The following is a 16,646-nucleotide window of genomic DNA, read 5'->3' as shown; positions in this document are numbered from 1 at the left end:
ACAAACTCAACCTTTGTTTGTACGTGAATATTTTCTGCTATAAGTATTACATAACATAGAATAATATGACAAACTCATCCCTTTTCTGGACTTAGAAAAATATTACAAATCAAATCAATCCTCTCCTAATCTTAGGCATAGTCTACTTTGTGTATTATGATAAACTCAAATAAAAATACCGCAGACACTCTCTCTCTGATAAGTTGTATAATATATATATAGTATATATATATATATATATATATATATATATATATATATATATATATATATAAGAGAGAGAGAGAGAGAGAGAGAGACGAGAGAGAGAGAGAGAGAGAGATATGGAGAAAATAATAAAAAAAATCATTAACTGAAGGGATTATACACGAAAAAAGTTATGGTAAAAACATTAGATTTCCTGGTCCAAACGGAGTGATTTCACATATATACCGATACACTGTTTTTCTGCAATAAATTACAATGCATATCTCTCTCTCTGTTCCTTAATACTCTAAGATTACGCTTGTCACTGCAAAGCCTTAAACGTAAGTGAAGGAAAAAATGAAGAATTTCCGACTTTCGGGGCAGGATGAGAGAGAGAGAGAGAGAGAGAGAGAGAGAGAGAGAGAGAGAGACGAGAGAGAGAGAGGAGAGAGAGAGAGAGAGATTATTTCAGCAAAATATAACACCAAGAGACCCAAGACATTATCCAAATCTTTCAAAATACTTCCTGATATATTTTGACAAATCGAAATATCTCTCGTGATATATAGAAACTCAATGAAGAATCGAGAAAGAGGAGTGTATGTAAGAACTGGGTATGGCCTCTGTAGATATGGATTCCAGTTTGAAAAAAATATGGCCTCGTCTGGCCTCGGCAGCAGCTGTTGTTCGGACGTTGTTGTCCACATGTCCGGCGATTTGCTGAGAGAAGTCTGACGCAGGAATAATAATCTTGTTGTAGCGGCCTATTCACTGGTGAGGATGTAGCTCTCTGATGATGGAGCTGAAGAGCCCAAGGAAAAGGAACTGGACGAGAGAATTGAGGCCTTGCGAGACACCATCCAGCAGGTGAACTTGACATAATAAATCGTCAGTTGCAGCAGAGGTCGACTACTATGAAGGCGTTAGACAGATCACTCATGAGGTGTTGCAACAGCAGGCCTGGCGAGAGAGGGCCCACTTGCTCGAGGCTGAAACGTTGTTTCTTAAGAAGGAGAACGATAAAGAGAGAGAAACAACAGCTGGAAAACAAGATCCTCAAGATCACAGAAGAAAATCACCAGATGAAGTACACCACAAAGGAAATTGGGCAGAAAATCGATGCATTATGTGAGGGATCTGTCTGTGCAGTTAGCAAAGGCAAACTGCCAGCTTCAAAGGTCTGAGAAGCTCCTACAACAGAAGGAGAAAGCCAGCAGCTCAGGACTGAATAAGCATCGCAGATGGCGAGGCTCATCAGGGAACAAAATGACGCGACCGAGGCAGCGCCAATCCAGAGGAAAGACCTCGAGCTCAGGTTCTAGCGCCTGCTGACGGAAGTGGAAGACCTCACGAAGGAAAAGCGTCGACTCCAGTGTGACCTAAGGTGGCGGAACTCAAGAGGATGAAAGGCTTCCCAAGTCCTCAAGAATCCCAACAGGAAAGTGCCCTTCAAGACACACATGGAAGAGGACGATTGAACAAACACAGTCTCCGTCTGTCTCCAAGGAAGGAGGAAGACTTTGAAATCGAGAAGAGACGAGTCGAAGCCTCCGGCAGATTCTCAAAGCAACCTCGAGGGAGTCTGCCATCAAACACAACAAGGAAACCAAATGTCTGGTACATATAAGGAACCCTCCAAAATGTGAAAACAACATAGTACAAGCTGTCAGAGGACCGTCCACAAACAAGTTACTGTTCAAAAGGAAGTTGAAAAACCTGTAACACCATGTCAGTAAATTCTCAATTTATATATATTCAGAAATTCTGAATATATATAAATTCAGAGTTGGAGCGATAACACCATGTTAGGAAATTCTCAATTTATATATATTCAGAAATTCTGAATATATATAAATTCAGAGTTGGAGTGATAAGACCATGTCAGGAAATTCTCAATTTATATATATTCAGAAATTCTGAATATATATAAATTCAGAGTTGGAGTGATACCACCATGTCAGGAAATTCTCAATTTATATATATTCAGAAATTCTGAATATGTATAAATTCAGAGTTGGAGCGATAACACCATGTTAGAAAATTCTCAATTTATATATATAGAGAAATTCTGAATATATATAAATTCAGCGTTGGAGTGATGATAACACCACGTCAGGAAATTCTAAATATATATATATTCAGAAATTCTGAATATATATAAATTCAGAGTTGGAGCGATAACACCATCTCAGGAAATTCTAAATATATATATATTCATAAATTCTGAACATATATAAATTCAGAGTTAGAGCGATAACACCATCTCAGGAAATTCTAAATATATATATTCATAAATTCTGAATACGTATATATAAACTCAGAGTTGGAGCGATACAAAACTGAAAGAGCTACAGTATTTTTTTTTGGTGAGCAGTGCCAATGAGCAGAGGGAAGGCGGTCATTGCTGGCTAAACAAAACCCCTCTGCAATGATTTAGTCCTGTGATGACACCCCAGCAGTGAGGCATCATGCCGTTAAAAGCGCAAGGAGAGAGAGAGAGAGAGAGAGAGAGTTAAGAAAAATTTCTGAAGCAGATGGAAGAGATAGGCTACTTTTGCAGGTACAGGACGGAATACTTCTGGAAGAGTTAAAAAAGAATCCTGAGAATGGCAGACAAGGCATAACTGCTCACTTATAAAAGACAGAGGACAGGAGGTTCCAGGGATGCGAGAGGTAAAAAAGAACGTTCCTATAGGTACTAAGAAGAAATTCAGATGGCATTAGTTGTAGATACTGAAGAGGAGGAGGAGGAGGGGGGCTGACAGAAAGGCTGAGAGAAAGCAGAAAAAGGATGCATGAAGGTCTGCAGAGAAGAGATACAAGGAGACGAGAAATAAAGGAAGACTGGATACACGAAGGAGTCCTGGAAGCGGAAATGAGAGGAGCTGGAAGAAAGCGAGATAAACCAAAGAGAAGTTAAAAGGAAGGATAGCAAGAACATCGATAGAAAAAGAAAAAGACAAAAGAAGATCAAGCAAAATGAGAAAGAAGCTATTAAAAGATCATCAATAAACCGATTTTGTGCAAGGTGAAATTGTCAATGTTCATTTGAGGGATCCTCCGGAAGACAAACTACAAATGGAAACCTGTTTCAAGGAATTCTAAAAAGTGTTGTTATGGTGAGCAGTGCCAATGAGCAGAGGGAAGGCGCTCACTGCTGGTTAAACAAAACCCTTCTGCAAGGAGAGAGAGAGAGAGAGAGAGAGAGAGAGAGAAGAGAGAGAGAGAGAGAGAGAGAGAGAGAGAGAGAGAGAGAGAGAAAATACAGCTGCTATAGATAATGAAAAATAAGGACATTTCCGTCTGAATAATATTAATATGAATAGTCAGTTCCAATAATATTTAAGTTTTTTTTTTATATAGAAAATATAACGATTTACAACAATACGATGTGATAAGATTTCATAATAATTATTTTCCAAAATATATACGATAATATTTCTTAAAGCAGAAGGTCTCAAATATATCCATTAGATTAATAACTAACCAGGAATAAAAGCTCAGTCTCTCTCTCTCTCCCTCTCTCTCTCTCTGTATGCATTTCTTTCTTATTTAATTTCTTTGCCTGATTACCGTAATTTCCCTCCTCCTCCCATTCGAACCATTCTAACTATGTACTGGTTGTTCGAACGTGGGCCATCTTTCAGGGCAAGAAGGGCATGATCTCTCCAAGCCAGGTTTGGCGGGGCGACACCGGTTTTGTTGCTGGCTGTACATGATGGTATAATGCTGAACATAGCTAAAGAGGTATAGCCACAAGTAAGATGGGGTTCCCAGTCTTGGGCAGGTTTCATCTCCAGCCTTTTAGTAATCGGTTTGTTAAACTCAGCTGGATTTGGCAACTTTAGTAAAAATAGTGAGGTTGTCTTTTGTATGAACACAAGCTGGATGATTTTTTTTCAAATTAAAATCTCTTTTACAACTACATTAAACAACTATAAATGCACTGCTTGAAACAACTCAGCAATGATACTATTCATTACTTGTACCAGTATCATAATTTCTGAAACCCCTTTCAATGCAGGCTTGTTTTTTCCAGCTTTTACATTTGAAGTAACTAAAACAAACCAATACAAATCTTACCAGCACTATTGTCCTAAGGTCATACTTTGACTTGAACTGTGTTATAAAAATATGGATATCAATAATGTTGTTACTGTCAACCTCTTCTACTTTTTTGAGTATCTCAGACATCCATTCAAATTGCTTCTCACTTCTGGTTATCCATAAGAAAAAAACCTGAAAAATGTAGTCCATTAAACAAAATGTATTCTAGCTTCAAAGACAAGTACCTAATTAAGTAAAACTCTAAATCAGTTCCATTGGTATTCAGATAAACCATATAAAAATTGTGAAAACCAAATACATACTAAACTATTAATCTGGAAGTGAATCTGTTATCCAGATTCTGAAAATGAAACTACCATCCAGATTCTACAAACTGGGGAACATACTTGTCCTACAATAACTATATATGTACAGCTGAACCCCCGTATTTGCATTATCAGCATTTGCAGACTCACGTACTTGTGGATTTCTCTATGAATCATATCTATCCATTATTTGTGGAAAAGGATTAAATGCACTTTTGTCATAAAACTGTTAAAAAAACCAGGTATAATAATACCCTGAACTTATGCGCGGTTAGGTTCCAGACCCCTTGGCACGGTCTCAAAAAATGCTAATAAATGCTTACTTCTAGAGTTTGAACACTAAATATGACCCTAATAATGCTACCTAAATATTAAGCTGACTTTTAAATGAAATTAAAGTTACTGTAATTTCATTTAAATGTTACGTTAATATATTACCCATAAAAAAAAAAGAAATAAATGGTTGGAAAAAATATAGGAGTGTGTGAAGATTACATAAATACAACATAGTTCTCTCTTCTTTCCCCCTTCCGACCAACCAAAATATTTTTAGAAATCTTCTTAACCACTTTTAAGAAATTCTTTATTCTGTCTCTTTCTCTTTGTTTCTGAAATTCCTTTTCATGAACAAACAGTGCTTTTTATTTGGACTAATAATACAGGCATTCACCGGGTTATGATGGGTTCGGCTTACGACGTTCCGAGGTTAAGGTGCTTTTCAATTATATTCATCATAAGTTATTCCCAGGGTTATGACGCTTACAACGCTGATCTGGCAGAAGAAATATGACACGTAAAATGCAAAATAATCAATATTTGAAGGTTTTTTTTTTTTTGAAAAATGCAATAAGAATGCAGTTTACATAGTCTTAATGCACCCAAAGCATTAAATTTAAGGTGTTCTTAGGATTTTTGACGATGTTCCGACTTACGACAATTTTCGGCTTACGATGCGTCTCAAGAACAGAACCCCCGTCGTAACCTGGGGACTGCCTGTACAACTCTTAGTTATGTGTCTGTTTTAGAAAAGGCATTCAGTTCTAGAAGGTAAAGGTAAAAATAAATCAGTTAAAAAATATCTACGCTACTGCTAACTACGAGAGAGGGAGAGAGAGAGAGAGAGAGAGATTATTATATTTATTACTTAATGTTATGTAATTTACACATAAAAGCTTGAAAACTTAAAAATGGCATAACAAAATTAAACACCTTTACAGGGTTTCTACAGGATTAAAAAATGTTGCGTTTGCATTCGCGTGTTTGTGAAATACTCGCTTATGATAATTAGATAGGTTCCAATGAAACGTTTGTGCTATTGTGAATTCGTGCAACTCAAATCACGTAAGATTGAGGTATTTCTGTATAAACTGTAATCATTTTTATGTGGTTCAATGTACTCGTGGATTCTAGCTATTTGTGGAGGGGGGGGGCGGGTTCTGGAATGCATCCCTGCGAATATGGGGGGTCCAACTGTATCCATATGTATGTATAGAGAATTTCAATCAAAATAGGCTAACTTTTCCATGATTGTACAACTTACCTTTTTGGTGTTGAGGAGACTTTTTGATCCTTTCAACTTGTGAGCAATCTCTTTGAGAATGGAGGAGAATGGTGTGACACCTATGCCACCAGCAACAAAGACTACAGTTTCAAAATTCCACCACATCTCATGGCTTCCTCCAAAAGGTCCGTCAATGTAAATCTGCAGAGAAGCAAACAATTTTTTTTTGGTAGAAGGGAGAGGAACTCAAATTTCAATAAATAAAATGCATGCCTTCAGTATTTCCCAACTATACAGGGGACATTACTTACTATAAGACTTGTGTGACACAATATACAATAGTACTAAAAATAATTTGAAGTGTCTCTTTGACCACCAGTGACACTGGTTTCTGCCTTTTTTTAATCTCATCAATTCCCTCAAATTTTTCCTCTCTAGCTATTCCAGATATTCTTGTAGGCTTAAAAAAAACACACACACACCTCAGTATTTTTAAGTCTAGACACTTTGGAAGGGCAAAGACTGAAAGAAATTTGTATTTTCTTTAACTTCAGTGAATTTTAATAGTACTGGAAGAGTGGTAGAATATGGAAGAAGAAACCCTCAACCAATCCCATTTCTTGAATCCACCACACTTAAAATGAGGCAGTCTTGGGGTAGAGGAATTGTGGAGCATGGGCAGGCTCTAAAAATCTTTGAATGACCAGTTTTTTCTTGGAAAGAAGGCTGAATAGGATACAAGAGTAGGGTAATTTGTCAAAAGATTTTGGAAAATACACAAAAGGGAGAATGTCACTTAAAAGATTTCCTTTGTGTTTAAGTTAGTCTCTAACGATCTCTGAAGGTTTGGTAACAACATATCTAACAATGCAAAGCTAAAGCATACTATCCAAAAATACAGCTTCGTGTAAATCAAGTTCCCAGTTAGGCACTAACAAACACCACAGGTAAAGCTAACAGATAGATCTTTGTGTTTGAAACAATTTTCTACTCTACCTGTTGATAGTTATCATCATCTTGCATCTGTGATTTGTCAGGGTAAACACTTTTAATCTTGTATGTCCAGGGTCCCACAGCCCTAATATGAACTGTCAAGTCCTTCTCGTGAGGGGATGAAGACAATGTAAATGGATGATATTCCTGAAATTATGAAACAAAATATATATTATTACATCAAATGATTTTCTAAAAATGGGATCTACCTAGTTTTACAGTTGAATGGAATATACACCGTATAACCTTTACAGCTATCATGGACATATGTATTAGTACTAATAGCAATAAATTATGTATAGTTAACCTGAACATACAACGACAGGAAAATAATTACAGTTATATTTAGTTTTTATGCAACCCAAGAACATCATTTACATTCATAAAATGATGTTTAAAAAGCACTTAAAAATAATTCTGAATCACTTAATAAAATTAAAATTGTCTCATTACAAACCTCTCAGTCATACTAATGCCACATTTGCAGTATTAGATTTCCCAAGGCACATTACATGTTATTACACAGAGGAGACGGAAGACAAATCACTAAATCAATGAACAACCAATCACTAAATCAAGTTCCCTATGAATCCACTGGTAGATACTAACTATCTGCAGTTTGTCTGCAGTGCTGGAAACAGCTCTTCTTGAATCCCCTTAGCTTTTTTTCTCAGCAATCTTGAGCAATTTTCAGTCTTCTAAATGAATTAATTTTAACTTTGCATTCTTTTTCTTTTTGCTACTTTCAGATAATGTTAACTTTTATTTTAGGTGCAACTAACCCTGTCTTATTTGAAGAAATTTCCAGATGTAAATTTCTCTTGTGTCACTATAATTCTAGTATTTTTTCAAGCCTTTAGTTCATTCTACTTGTCAAACAGTTTTTTTAGGTTTCCTAATGGCAAAAAAGTTGTTCAATAACTAGCACTGAGATGTAGCTCAGTTTAATTGTGATATCTCTCTTGACTGCTTTGTACTACATGATTTCTAGTTCAGGTTTAATTGGTATCTACTACAATTTATTACCTGTCAAAAGTGCAAGTTACTTTTATTGCTTGTGTTTACTTGTTTTAATTTTGGGCATAAGTATACTGTATTGTGCATTCTGCTTCTTGTAATGTGATATCTTGCAGGTTACTTAGTGTCTTTTGGGGGTTCTTTTTTCATGTGAAGTGTTTGTTTTTGTTGTGTATTTTAAGAACCAGTATACTTTGGAAATCTTGTCAAGGTATTTATTTAAAGGCCTTTCCTTCCTTCATGCCCTCACTGGAAATGGACCCACAACTGTTACACATTAACTATTGTTTACCTACTTCCACCTGAGGGATGCACTAGGATGTCATTTACACAAAGGCCCTGCAATTCTTCCAAATCATGAAAGGATAAGCATGCTTTTACTTTTTTCCGCATCTTAATCTTCTGTGGTCTGATGGTCTTTGGTTCTTTCTTATCTTTGTTTATGGTAAAGTAGTAAAAACTTTCTAGGGAGGTGCCTATGACAATTGGCCTCCCTGTCAGTTTACCCGTTTGTTTCTCATCTGTAGTTCTTCCTATGTCTGTTGTGACTAGTGGCTGGATTACTCACTTCCTTGCTTACTTGCAACATTTTTACTATGTGTGGGCTGACAATGTAATGCACATCCTCGATCTCTTCACTTCCTGCTTTATATGCAATGATGTAAGGAGTGACTGACGACCATCGTGAACAGGTTTGCCTCAACTATGTCTGCTGCAATCTCCTTACTGCCTGTTGTTCCTGCTACTTCTAATAAATCTGCTGTGGCCGCCACTCTCAAAGTTCCTCTTGAATGCATATATACAGCATATTATGTTTACATTTCTATGCTTGACAAAGAAGCCCTAATCATGAGCATTTTGTTTCACTTGCCACATTAATTTCCTCCTCCCATAAGGAATTCAATCAGCAGAGTTTCTAATTTTTTCTGCAGTTGACGTGCTGCAATAATTTCCGAAGTGCCTTCTCTTCATAGAATGGATATTTTAGGAAACTTGCGATTGTATCTTGAAGACTTATTCATGAGGGGTCATCAAGCTTTGATCTGTAACTTCTTAACCCTCACCTAAGAAATCATTTTCTGACCACCACTGGTTGCTAAAGGAACAAACTTAAGTGACAATCATTTTCCCTTTCCTGTGAGAGGATTGCCTACATGTTCTCTAACCCTTACCTCCCTTAGGTTAAAAAGGTTTATACTGGAATTTAAGTTACAATTCATTAAACATCCCTCCATTCTCATTGTAAGGCTCAGCTAACTGCACTAACTCCCTATTCCATTTGGAGCCTTGGTTTTCCTTCTACATACGTCTTTTTTCCAGAAACACCCTTGACCCTTCACGTCCTTAATACCTTTCAAAGCATTCCAAGTTCAGAGTGACTCTAGCTTCTACAATTATTCAACATATTTTTCATAAACCCATTACTTTTTAACCTAACTGCCATCCTCCTGACCCTAAAGCTCCATCACATATGATTTATGTTACACAAAGTTTGCATTTGAACCTGCTGATCTTGACAAATTAATTTCGCTTTAAAAAATCTTATACATATTATAGTATATTACTATATCTAATAAAAGGAGCCCATAAAAAAGCAAGAATATAGAAAGTAAGCATGCTATATTTCAGAGACTGTTGTCTCTCTCTTCAGATAGGTGATGAATGAGAAAAGTTAGAGAAAAGGCAGTATTTATACCAAGAGATCCATCCACAGGTAGCCATTACTAGGTCACCCCCGCTGATAATTTTTCTTTAATCTTCTTAAGCGTCGATTGAAAGACGATTTTATTCATAATATCTGAATCCCAAGTGCCCTTTGAGATGTTCATTACCTGTCTCTGTTTAAGCAACACTGACTCTATCATCTGGCTTTGTACCAACATTTGCTGTTATAAATTATAGGTAACAAATTCCAGTTTATTCTGTGGTTATGGTTAAAAATAGCTGAGCTCCGTTGTCCATACCTAACTGACTGTTTATGCTGTATTAATGTCTAGGAAAGTTATTTTCCTGTAAACTTGATGTAAGATTGATCACAGTTCAGGCATGGCATTATATACATACATATATATATATTATATAGATATATATATATATATATATATCTATATATATATATATATATATATATATATATATATATATATATACACACACAGTGGTACCTCGACATACGAAAGGCTCAACTTACAAAAAATTCGAGTTACGAAAGCAAATACGAAGATTTTTTGGGCTCTACATACAAAAATAGTTCAGGATACGAAAGGTTGTTGCTGTAAAGTCCCGATATTCGCCCGGACCACCGATAACAATTTTAAAACTCGCGCGCCGCCAACTGAGTAGACTCGCCACCATCCTCCTGCTCTCCCATTGGTTCCTGATGCTAGTCACCGCTATAAGATCCTGCTCTTCTATTGGTTAGCATCTCTCCCATGATCCCATCATGCTTCTACATAGCGGCGTGCTTTTTCGGCCACTCAGCAGCAGCATCGTTATCGTAAGCACGCAGAATTCATTTGTTCTATACGATTTCGTTTATTAACGTAAATTCGTTAGTGATTTCCTTGTAGTACTACTTTATCGTGTTGTGTGAGAACTTTACTACATACGTATACTACATAACTTAATTACGTACAGTATGTACATAGTCATGGGTCCCAAGAAAGTTGAAGTTCACGGAAAGAAGAGGATGCTTTCTTTGGAGACAAAGATGGAGATAGTTAAAAAGTATGAAGCTGGCATGCGATTGAGTGTGATCGCCAAGGAATATGGCCAAAATCCGTCGACAATAGGCGCCATCCTTAAGTAGAAGGAAGCCATCAAAGCAGCTACACCTTCCAAGGGCGTGACTAAAGAAATCACTGGTGATACAATAACCGAGACGGCAATCTGCCACAAGGCCAGCACTATTTTCGGCGATTTGATTGCCCAGGCCGAAGACGACGGAGGAAAAGGGACATCGACGCTAACCCCAGACTTCAAGGCTTCTCATGGGTGGTTCGAAAAATTCTGTAAAAGGATTGGCATCCATTCGGTGGTGCGGCATGTGGAGGCAGCCAGCTCATACACAAAAGCGGCCGAAGCCTTTATTAAGACGTTTGACGAGATGACGATCAAGGAAGGCTACAGTTCTCAGCAAGTCTTCAACTGTGATGAGAGTGGCCTTTTTTGGAAAAAAATGCCTCGTTGGATGTACATCACGCAGGAAGAGAAGAAGCTACCAGGGCATAAGCCTATGAAAGACAGGCTTACGCTCGCACTTTGTTCGAACGCCAGTGGGGATTGCAAGGTGAAGCCCCTACTTGTCTATCATTCGGAGACTCCTCGAGCCTTCAAGGCCCACAAAGTGCTAAAGGAGAAGCATCCAATGATGTGGAGGGCTAATGGGAAAGGCTGGGTAACGAGACTTTTGTTCACTGAGTGGGTAAATCTGTGTTTCGGCCCGACAGTTAAGAAATTCTTGGAAGAGAAGCGCCTCCCTCTGAAATGTCTGCTGTTGTTGGACAATGCCCCTGCTCACCCTCCTGGCCTCGAGGAAGATATCCTAGCAGAGTATTCTTTTATCAAGGTTCTTTATCTTCTGCCTAACACCACCTCTCTCCTCCAGCCCATGGACCAGCAAGTGATATCGAACTTTAAGAAGCTGTATACAAAACATCTTTTCAAGAGATGTTTCGACATCACCGATACCACAAACCTCACCTTGCATGAATTTTGGAAGGAGCATTTCAATGTTGTGATATGCATCCGACTCATCGATCAAGCTTGGCAGGAGGTTTCGAGACGAACCTTGAATTCTTCGTGGAGGAAACTCTGGCCCGATGCCGTATCCACCCGAGACTTCGAGGGATTCGACGTGGGCGAGGCTGGTGCTGCAGATTCAGGAACAGTTGACGATCCTGAAACTGTTTCGCAATCAGATCTTGGCGAGATCATTGCACTTGGCAAGTCCATGGGGCTGGTCGTCGACGAGGACGACATCAATGACCTTCTCGAGGAGCACCAAGAGGAGATTACGACGGATGACCTGAAGGAGTTGGAGGCCATGCAACATAACGTCGTTCAAGAAGAGTTCTCTAGCAGCAGCGAGGAGGAGTAGGACGACCCTATGACAACGGCAGAAATTAAGGATGCTCTAGCTGTTTTTCATAAGGTGCAATCATTTGTATGCTTGTGCAGTTCGATGATAATTGCCTGAGTCGTTTCAGGAACATTGTGAAAAGTAGGCAGAAGCAATCTTCCTTGGATAGTTATTTTTTTAGGCCTTTAGTAGGAGTAAGCAAAAAGGAAGATCCAATTGATACTACGAAAAAACAGAAAGTTGAAAGTGGTGAAGAAATTGAAGTTTTGTAAAAAAAAAAAAAAAAAAAAACCTAAAGTATAAAAAAGTAAAAAAAAAAAGTAAAAATAAAAAAAAATAAAAAAATTAATTTTAAGTTTTTTGTAAAGTTAAGTGTTACAATTTTGTTAATGTGTTTTGTAAAGTTTAGTTTATGTTTCCTGGCATTTTTAACGTGTTTCGTTAAGTGTACATATTACATAAAAAATTTTCTGCTGTTTGTCCTCCTCCTCTGTCATCACTTTCGGAGACAACCTCACTCGAAAGGTAAGGTTCCACACTTTACTACATACGTACGTATGTATGTACAGTATTTCTTGTATACCATGTACACTAATACACTTTATTTACAGGTACATATTAGTAGTACATATTAAGTTAGGTATTGAATGGTCCAAATTGTTGTAGTATTTCATTGTTTATTGGTCAATTTAGCTTTATCATAAAATCTACTAGGCATTTTACATGTAAAATGTGGTTCAAGATACGAAAAGCTCATGTTACGAAGGGTGTCTTGGAACGGATTAATTTCGTATGTCGAGGTACCACTGTATATATAATATATATAACTGGTAATCATCTTAGATATGAAGATATGTTATTAAGTTGTTTTCTATACAGGAAAATGAAAAGTGTTTTTCTTAGAAAATGCCCCACAGTTTCGTCCTCCAGTGGATCTCTTCTTTGAGCATTTATTAACATACTTTCCAAGAAGAGGTCCACTGGAGGACAAAACTGTTGGGCATTTTTTAAGAAAGCAAGATTTTGATAATTCAACTTACATACTCACTAATTCCTAGTGAAGCAATTCTCACCCACTGGCCTGACTTGTAACTAAAATTTGCAGGGCGTCGAATCTTCAACAAAATCACGTCTGTTAAAATATGAAAATCATGATTTAGAAATACTGTTCAGAAAGTTTTAACTATACGTACTGTACTATTAGTAAAAATACAAGACTAACATCTTTGTCAATCTTGACCTTTTCTCATGCTCAAGATAACAGTTTTGTCTGCTAAATAAATGACTATGTTGCTCTGTTCTTTCCTGCAGTGTATGATTAATTTTATATTCTCTTAATGTTATTATTCTGCATATAGCTAATTATATCTATCATAAAATATTATTACAATTTTAAATATATACATATACTACAGTACAATATATATATATATATATATATATATATATATATATATATATTTATATATATATATATATATATATTTATACACACACATACAATGTCCCCCACTGTTATGTGTTTCGCATTTCCACATTTCATTTGTTAAGGACTTTTGTGGAACACATTACATATTCACTTGTACGCATGGGAAATTTCAGTAATTTACAGATTTTTCATAGAGCAATATTCACTAATAACTACTGTATTTTCCTTTTATTTTCAGGACTAAATACATTTTTATAAGATAACAAAATTATTTACTAAATAACAATAGTAAAATACTAGATAAAAATCCCACAAAATCACAAAACAGCTCACCAATATAGTACATGAACACCTCAGTTCTCTCTCTCTCTCTCTCTCTCTCTCTCTCTCTCTTAAGGGTAGGGTAAGATGTATTTTAACTATATTACTGTAGTGTAAGGCATTTTTGGATAACAGAGCATACTGTACAGTACTAAATATTCACTAATTATTTTATTTTATTTTCCACTCTGCATTCATCGAAATGCAAAAACTTGTAATTATATAGAATGGAAAAATAAAAAAATGAATGACAAAGTAACATGTTTACCTATAAAACTATATGTACTATAGGAAACAAATAATGCATAAAAATGCAATCTTTTTCTTATCTCAAGTGAGACCTTACCTTACAGACCTTACAGTTCGTTCGGGTTGCCCCAGGTCCCTCAGTGTGAGGCGCCTCTAATGTCTACCAGAGAGTTGCTAGTACATCTTCCGGTATATTTTGCATCTTCCAATCTTGGATGGTCTGGGATGCAGTTTAGATATTTGTCGAGCTTATTCTTAAACACATCTACGCTCACTCCTGATATATTCCTCAGATGAGCTGGCAACGCATTGAATAGACGCTGCATTATCGATGCTGGTGCGTAGTGGATTAATGTCCTGTGTGCTTTCCTTATTTTTCCTGGTATAGTTTTGGGCACTATTAATCTACCTCTGCTTGCTCTTTCTGATATTTTTAGTTCCATGATATTTTCTGTTATTCCTTCTATCTGTTTCCATGCCTGAATTATCATGTAGCGTTCTCTTCTCCTTTCTAGACTATATAATTTTAAGGATTGTAGTCTTTCCCAGTAGTCTAGGTCCTTAACTTCTTCTATTCTAGCTGTAAAGGACCTTTGTAACACTCTCTATTTGTGCAATATCCTTTTGATAGTGTGGGTACCATATCATATTGCAATATTCAAGTGGACTACGAACATATGTTTTATAAAGCATAATCATGTGTTCAGCTTTTCTGTTTTGAAGTGCCGTAACAACATTCCCATTTTTGCTTTACATTTTGCCAACAGAATTGCTATTTGATCATTGCAATAACATGTTCCTATTCATCATCACACCAAGGTCTTTAACTGCTTCCTTATTTGTGATTGTCTCATTATTAGGTCCCCTATATGCATATAGCTTTCCTTCTCTGTCTCCATAATTTATTGATTCAAATTTATCAGAGTTAAATACCATCCTATTTACCTCTGCCCAATCATATACTTTGTTAAGGTCTCTTTGTAGAGCGTTCCTATCTCATCACAAGTAATTTCTCTACTTATTCTTGTGTCATCAGCGAAACTACTCACTACCGAATCCTTAACATTACTGTCTATGTCTTCAATCATAATAACAAACAATATTGCAGCTAGCACCGTACCTTGTGGCACACCGGATATTACCTTGGTTTCATCCGATTTCTCATCGTTTGCAATAACTATCTGTTTTCTGTTGTGTAAAAATTCTTTTAACCATCTTCCTACTTTATCTACGATATTGTGTTTTCTAATTTTCTTTGCTAATATATTATGGTCTACTTTGTCAAAAGCTTTTGCAAAGTCTAAATAAACCACATCTGTTTCATTTCCGCTTTTCATATTTTTGAATATGTTCTCACGGTGGACTAACAGTTGGGTTTGTGTACTTTTTCCGGGTACGAAACCGTGTTGTCCTCTATTAAACAAATTATTTTTTATTAAATGTTTCATAATATTTTTTCTTCATTACCCTTTCATACACTTTCATAATATGTGATGTTAGACTCACAGGCCTATAATTACTTGCCTCTAGTCTTGATCCACTTTTGAAAGTAGGGGTGATATATGCTAATTTGTGCTCATCATAAATCTTGCCTGTATCTACACTTTGTCTTAATAATATTGCAAGTGGCTTTGCGATAGAATGAACTACTTTCTTTAACAAAATAGCAGGGACTCCATCCGGCCCTGCAGCAGCTCCATTTTTAATTTCATTAATTGCCTGCACAATATCAGCTTCATTAATTTCTATGTCAGCTAAATATTCACTATTTTCTTCCCTTACTTCTATATCATTATCTTCATTATTCTATTCTAGGGTGAATTCTCTCTTATATCGTTCTGCCAGTATGTTGCAAATTTCCTTTTTTTCATTCGTTAATCTCCCTTCAATTCTCAGAGGGCCTATTTCTATTCTTCTTTTATTCATCTTCTTCGCATATGAGTATAATAGTTTGGGGTTTTGCTTGATATTTAATAGGGTGGGTTTTTTCTTCCAAGTCCCGTTTTCATTTTCTTTTGATTGTATAATCTTTTGTTCTGCATTTTCTATCTTACTTTTTAGTTCTATAACTTTCCATGCATTTTTTTCTTTTGCAAGACCTTTTTTCCACTTTCTGATTTTCTGGAACAAGATCCTTCTGTCTCTTGGTATGCATGAATGATGTTTACTTTTCTTCTTCGGTATATATTTTTCCACTATTTTCTCCAATATTTTATATAATATCTCCGTATTTACCCTTATGTCATCACTTACGAAAATATTATCCCAATCTTTGTTTAATTCTTCATTAATTTCTGACCATTTTATATTTTTACTGTAGAAGTTGTATTTTCCATATCCTTCCCACTTTTTCATTTCTTGCTTATCTCTATTTTCACTTGCTTTGGAATGAACTGTTAATTCTATGACATTATGGTCTGAAATACTCGCATTATAAACTATTATTTCTTTAACATAATTCATCTCGTTCACAAATACTAGGTCTAAAGTATTTTC

General features: G+C 36.3%; 1 protein-coding gene across 3 annotated transcripts in view; it reads right to left on the bottom strand.

The window, feature by feature from the left end:
* The window catches only part of LOC135197901 (dual oxidase 2-like), a 1,007,375-nt gene that overhangs the window by 23,976 nt on the left and 966,753 nt on the right, over window positions 1–16,646 (bottom strand). For all 3 annotated transcript variants that reach the window (XM_064225123.1, XM_064225124.1, XM_064225125.1), the window contains 4 exons: window positions 13,192–13,283; window positions 7,057–7,200; window positions 6,100–6,261; window positions 4,270–4,425 (listed from right to left, as the gene is read on the bottom strand). In XM_064225123.1, coding sequence (XP_064081193.1) covers window positions 4,270–4,425; window positions 6,100–6,261; window positions 7,057–7,200; window positions 13,192–13,283 — 554 coding nt within the window. The remainder of the gene's footprint in view (window positions 1–4,269; window positions 4,426–6,099; window positions 6,262–7,056; window positions 7,201–13,191; window positions 13,284–16,646) is intronic.

This window comes from Macrobrachium nipponense, chromosome 21 (genome assembly GCF_015104395.2).
Source record: "Macrobrachium nipponense isolate FS-2020 chromosome 21, ASM1510439v2, whole genome shotgun sequence".
Lineage (NCBI taxonomy): Eukaryota > Metazoa > Arthropoda > Malacostraca > Decapoda > Palaemonidae > Macrobrachium > Macrobrachium nipponense.
Note: the sequence above shows the minus strand (reverse complement) of the source record. Positions and strands in the feature narration are given on the sequence as shown.